General features: G+C 52.0%; 1 protein-coding gene across 1 annotated transcript in view; it reads right to left on the bottom strand.

The window, feature by feature from the left end:
• OGFOD2 (2-oxoglutarate and iron dependent oxygenase domain containing 2) overlaps positions 1 to 4,436 on the bottom strand; it is a 5,262-nt gene extending 826 nt beyond the window's left edge. Inside the window, exons 1-6 of the mRNA XM_042829284.1 lie at positions 4,145 to 4,436; positions 4,018 to 4,074; positions 3,217 to 3,327; positions 2,223 to 2,322; positions 988 to 1,112; positions 243 to 500 (exon numbers count right to left, since the gene is read on the bottom strand). Coding sequence (XP_042685218.1) covers positions 243 to 500; positions 988 to 1,112; positions 2,223 to 2,322; positions 3,217 to 3,327; positions 4,018 to 4,074; positions 4,145 to 4,408 — 915 coding nt within the window. The 5' untranslated portion in view covers positions 4,409 to 4,436. The remainder of the gene's footprint in view (positions 1 to 242; positions 501 to 987; positions 1,113 to 2,222; positions 2,323 to 3,216; positions 3,328 to 4,017; positions 4,075 to 4,144) is intronic.
• Between the last annotated feature and the right edge of the window lie 1,609 nt (positions 4,437 to 6,045).

Genomic DNA, 6,045 nt, shown 5'->3' with positions numbered 1-6,045 from the left:
CTGCTACTAGAATAGTTGTGTTTGTCCTCTCTTTGAATTGGTTGCAATTAGCTTGAATATTGCTAATTCACTTATAGCAGTAGAGGTCCCTACTTAACCACTACATTTTAGAAAAGGGGAAGGGACAGACTGGATTTGACTGTTAGAAGTGAGCAACTGCTTTTTAGAAAATAGTTAATGCCCTGAAACTGGAGGACAGAGGGGAACAGAAGCTGGGTCCAGATGAGGAATGTGCTCAGTACCTGTCTGAAATCCCCGAAGTACAAATTGCCTTCTGTGAAGTCTTTTCCCAGTGAAACGTTTAGGGTGACTTCTGCATTGTCATAATGAGAGCTCAGATCCAGATCTTCGTGCAGAGAGTACTTGACAACAAATGCCTTATGGCTGTCCAGGCAGGCACCCCCCAGGTCAGGATAAAGCAGGGCTGTGATGGGACGCAGATATTTTTCACGCAGGGGTGTGATGAAATTTTCATCCATCCCCAGCTCATTGAGTAAAACCTGTCCGAAAGAGAGGAGATGGAACAGCTGACCAACAGCTGGGTACCTCTGCTGCTTCATCAGAGCAGCTGCTGAGCTGTCTTGCACTCTTCCAACTCTGATGCTTGCTCAAAGAAAGGACCAAAAAGCTCCAGGTACAGGGAAAGGAAAGAGGATCAAGGTAGAAAGTGATAGTGAACACAGTAAGATCAAAAATTGAATGTCCTTTAAAAACATACTCCTTGATTTAAAGGTGTGTTGCTTAAATGCAAGGTGCTCATTGCTTTGAGATACCAGATCCCACCCCAACTCCCTGCTTTTGCCCATCCTTTTGCCTCTGGACAAATAATATGCATTCCTTCAACCCTCTCATTTCAGAGTCTGTACTCAAACTATGCTGCACTCAAATTATAGACAGTTTGGATTGGAAAGGATTGTGAAGCAAGGAGGTAAACAGTGTGCTCAGGAACACTCCCCCTAAAGAAGCACAAGAGCTGATGAGTCCTACCCCATAGTTATTCATGCTGTTGGGCCGGCCTTTAGGCATGTCTGACTGCTCAAAGTTCTCCAGCTCCTCAATAAAGGCCTGACAGAACTCATCTGTGAACACTGGGAGTCGAAAGATCCGCTTATCTGTCAAGAAAAGTGAGACTGTTTGCTGGGGAAAATAACATGAAAGTCTTCTTGGCTGTTGTGTTTTCTGCCTAGACTATGCTGGTGTTGGTCAAAATGCAGCACCCAGACTTTTCACTTCATGCTCTGGCTGCTCAAGGAGTTGGCACTGTTCCTCGGGATCAGCTTTGGGATGGATTTGTTATTTTTCATGTTGACCCTTTGCTTCCAGGCTTCCCCATCCAGTTGTGAAACCTGGTACTGATTTACATGCCTGCTGTAGGTGCCAAGGAAATGCTCTGAGAGGGCCCAGAAGCTGCAGAGGGAGGGCAGTAAATCAACAGCAGTCCTCATGGATGAAAGGGACTCGAGGACATCCAGAGGATGGTGAATTTACTAGTCCAGCCCATCTTCCCTTTCTGGGAAGGCCAGGCCACCTGTGCTGCTTTTCAGGGTAGAGCCCTAAAGGTCTAAGGGGAGCTCAGTATTAAGGATATAGGAGCTGTGATAAAGACAGTGTGAAAAGGTAATGTGCCTGGAAACTACTTCTTGGGAAAATAACCAACAGCAGCCTTGTACACACACTTGTTTCTTTCTTTTTGTCTTGAGAAAAAGAGGCGACTTTGCAGCTTCCCTTCCAAATTTTGTCAGTGTTTCTGGCAGGTAGAGATCTTCAAAAATGTCACCAGGGAAGCTGAAAGCACAGATCTCTTTAAAAGGCTGAAAACTAGACTGAAAATATTTCAGCTCAGACTAACCAAAGGGAATTGTCTGAAATGGGGAAGCACTGGGGAGGGAAAACCAAGCCCCTCAAGCTAAGTGTTCCTTCACAGCAGCCCCCCTTGTGAGGTTATGATACAAGCAAAACCCCAGCCCTGTTGTAGTGAGAGCCTCTGATGAGACATCAGCAGACTGGGACTGGAAAAGCAGAAAACAGGATCTCATCCACAACATAACTGCTGCACAATACTGCCTCTCCAGAGCCTCTCGTCAAGCAGAAAATAACATCCTGCTTGTCCCGGCTGTGTATCAAAACCGAGCTGTCAAAGACAGGGCTTGGAAACAGCTGCCATCACTGAAACTGCAGCATCACATGGGTGTTCTCTGTTGATGATGGGTTGTTTTCTGTACCTGAGAAGGACTCGGTGTAGCGCAGGAGGCCATGGAGATTAGCATCTGGTGATGTGCAGTATCTAACGATTTCTAGAAAACCTGGGGCCAGAAATGAATCCTGGTGCCAAGGGAAGGATGACAAATGTAAACAGAAACACAATTAGCTTGCAGAGTCTTTTACAGCCTGAGAGGGAAGCAGACTTTCACATACACACAGGAAAATATGTAAAACCTAGGGAGCGAGGCTGATAGCTGCGCTTGGCTTACTTCTGTGGCAGGAAATGTTACCAGTAAAATGTCTGTAGTTGTAGTTCATGAATATTTCTAAGTATAACTGGCCAGATTTATTCTTAGTGCAATGGGAAAGAGCCTGGCTTGCATTACAGACACCTAAAGGGTAAAAGCAAAGACATTTCTACAAGATTTACCATCTTTTCCTGGCCTTAACACGACAGAGCTCTGCTGGAAGCACTTTCCTGCACAGATCATGACAGTCAATGGCAAAACATGTTACTAAAGGGTTATGGAGCAGTAAATCTGTGAGAATTTTTGTGTGATTGATAATCTAGGAACACATCTGTCAAACATCAGGAAATTCAAAGCAGAGCAGCCCATAACAAAGGTGGCTATGCTGCATTTACAGCGGGGTACACATAGACAAGCAGCCTGCTCCCACCCTTCAGCTGAGAGTAATTAGTTGTTTACCTGTGCTGATTTCTGTGGCTGTCCCTTACTCTTCAGTGACCCTGCTGGTGCAGTGGTACGTTAGCTCACAATTACTAACTATATTCTGCATTCAGCACCAGGTGGTGGTGCAGCTTCCATAAAGAATGACCCTCACTTGGCAGAATCCTGCCTGGAGAAGATGCTGGGCTGTGACAGCTGTTTTGGTTTTGATTCAGTCCAGCTCTGGAACTGCACACACTCTTCATGATAAAAGGGGTCCCTACTGCAAATATAAGCTCTCAGCCAATTCCTTGAGTGCAAAGCAGATTTCAAACACAGGATCTACCTGAAGAGTGTACACTTCTGAGTGCTTTCGTTTGTAACACTGAGAGATGATGGCTTTACGCTCCGCTGACTGACGAACCAGGTGTTTTCTTCTCTGCACTTCTGCTTCAATCTAGGAATAAACAACAGAGCATTGTGCTGGAGAACCAGAACGGATAACAAAGAAGAGGATAACTAAAACAATTCTGGGAATCTGCTTATTGTTCTAAAGCACTTATTTTTGTTCAGGGCACCTCTGGGAGCCTGAGCGTGCACTTTTGCTTTTCTGTAGTCAAGACAGGATGAGTAAATATTTAAAAACCCAGATGCCTAAGAGGGATTTGAGACGCATTTGCACAATGGATGGCTTAAGAAATAGGTGAAGTCTTTCCGTGGATGTGTCAGGGGAGCGGTGAGTTTTCATCCTTTTCAGGCATTTCTGACACCTCATGAATCGCTCTGGGTCTGGTTTATGTCCTGACAAGAGCAGTTTTGTCCACAACGAAGACGTTTCCCGGGAGGGATTAGCGTTAAGTAGGGCCGGGACAGGCTCGTCCATCACCGCACAGCAAACAGCTCAGGCAACAAATGCTCTGCTGCGCCACCCGCGAGGTCACACCGCCCGCCGTGTGACGGACCCGCGGGGCATCCCGAGCCGGCCGGGACCCCCAGAAACTGGATGCTGTGCCGAGAGCATCGCCACACGGCAGCTCGGCGCTGGGAGGCTGCTCCGGCGCCGCCACCAAAGCGGGCTCTTATAAATAGCAGGAAAGGGACGGAGGAGCTGCCAGCCCTCGGTCCCCGCCCGCGGCTCGGCGCTCACCTCGCGCAGCACGGCCGCCATCTGCTCCTCGCCGCCGCAGCCCCGCTCCCTCAGCGCCTGCAACGACACGGCCGTCAGCGGCCGAGCCCGACGCCGACCCCGCCGCCCCGCCCCGCCCCGCCGCTACCCGCCCGTAGTCCCGCCGGAGCTGCCGCTCGTCGCGGTAGCAGACGTGCATCCCGCAGCGCCCGACGAAGATGTTGGCGGAGAAGAAGCAGGCGCAGGCTCGGAACGCCCGATCCGCCGCCATGTTTCCCGCCGGAGCGGAGCGCGCGCCCGTGTCCGCCGCCACAGCGCTTCCGGAGGGCGCGGGGGAGCGTCGGAAAATTCCGGGCCGGAAGATAAACGGGGAAAAGGAGGCGCCGTAACGCCTCTTCTCCTCCCTCTCCATGCCGGTTTTTGCAACCTCGACGCCGTCGCCGCCGATCCCCGTATCTCCAGCCCGTAGCGAGGCGTTGGCCGCGGCTCGGGGCGCGCACGGACCGGCGGCTCTTTGCAGACGATCCCTGCGCTGCACGGCAGCGTCCCCGCCATCCTGCCGCCGTCCCTCAGGGCCGGGCACGCGCTCGGGCACGCGCGTGGCGCTCGTCGGGCACGCGCCCGGCCCGGGCCCCCGCGGCGGCCATGGAGTCCTCGCTGCAAGTGGCCGAGGAGGAGGTCGTGGTTGCGGCCGAGCCGTGCGTCCCCAGCAGCAAATTCGAGGACATTTACCGCCTGCTGGCCGAGGGCTGCTTCCCGCCCAGCTTCTGCTCCATCAAGAGGAAGAACCTCAAGCGCTACGCCCAGAAATTCGTCGTTGATGGTGGGAACCGGGGGACCCTCGGGGGATTGCGGGGGGGGATCCGCTGAGGGAACCCGGCGGTGCCGCGCCGTTATCCCGGCGTCGCTTTGGGGGCGAAACGTGGCGATTTGGGGCGCTGTGTGGGTGCTGGGACCCTCTGTTGGAGGAGGGCTGTGTGCGTAGGTGAGGTCCCTGGGTCTGCGTGTGGGCTCAGCTCGAAGCTGTGCTGCTTTTGGGAGATGTCCTTGTCACCCTCACGGGAACGGCTGTGCGATCATCACGGGAAACAAAGCCGTCCCGCCCGCAGGTGGCTGCCTGTACTACGTGGGGCCCAAGAAGGAGGAGAAGCGCGAGGTGATCGTGGACCCCGAGCGCAGGCGGCAGGTCTTCCTGGAGAGCCACTTCACCGAGATCGGGAACCACCTGGGCCAGAAGAAAACAGTGCACCGCATTCAGAGCCGGTACTACTGGCTGGGGATTGTGAAGGATGTGGTGGACTGGGTAAGTCTGGAGCAACGTCTTTGACTTTCCCAGGAGGTTCAGGCAGGAGTGAGCAGCTGCCAGAGCCCTGGTGCAGGGATGGTGTTGCTCCTGGTGCTGTTGCTTTGAAGCCGTGCACTGGGCTATGCTGCAGGTGAAACTGCTGGAGCGTCTTGAGGCAGCTGGATAGATTGGATGTCTTTTCCCCTGAGCATCAGTAAAGCTGCACAGGTAGGCATCCTCATGCAGGGCAGTTTTGGCCAGTGTGGGAATATCAGATTGGTTCAGACAAAGCGTTGCTGAGTTTAGCTTTGAGCAGGCTGCATTCCTGCCAGAGCTCCTCAGCTCCATGAACTGCTGTAAAGAGAGGAGCACAGTGTTTCCACCAGCTCTCCTGGGCTGCTTGGCCTCACCTATTGTAATTCCCCTGCAAGCAGGGCTCTGCAGCAAAAGCCTGCTTTGGAGAAGTGTGGCTGCATTACCTGGTCCAGACAGTACCCCTCTGGTATCCTAGGGATGATAATTTCTCTAGCCGTTAGAAAAAATGCAATAAATATTTACCCCAAACCAGGGTAAGAAATGTCTTTGCTATAGGCCACATTGAGAAAGTCAGTTATTGTGTCAGAGAAGGCTGTCTGGTGAGTTTTGTCAGAGATGAGTTGTGTCAGCCTGTTGTCTTCTGTTCTCTTTTTCTTGTGTCCTTCTGTTTTTATTGGGTAAAAGGAAGCTGCACAGAGGTACTGTCCTTCTTACCCACTTATAACTTG

Source organism: Centrocercus urophasianus, unplaced genomic scaffold (genome assembly GCF_019232065.1).
Source record: "Centrocercus urophasianus isolate 14NV4802_14NV808 unplaced genomic scaffold, USGS_Curo_1.0 seq_30, whole genome shotgun sequence".
In the NCBI taxonomy this organism is placed as follows: Eukaryota; Metazoa; Chordata; class Aves; order Galliformes; family Phasianidae; genus Centrocercus; species Centrocercus urophasianus.
Note: the sequence above shows the minus strand (reverse complement) of the source record. Positions and strands in the feature narration are given on the sequence as shown.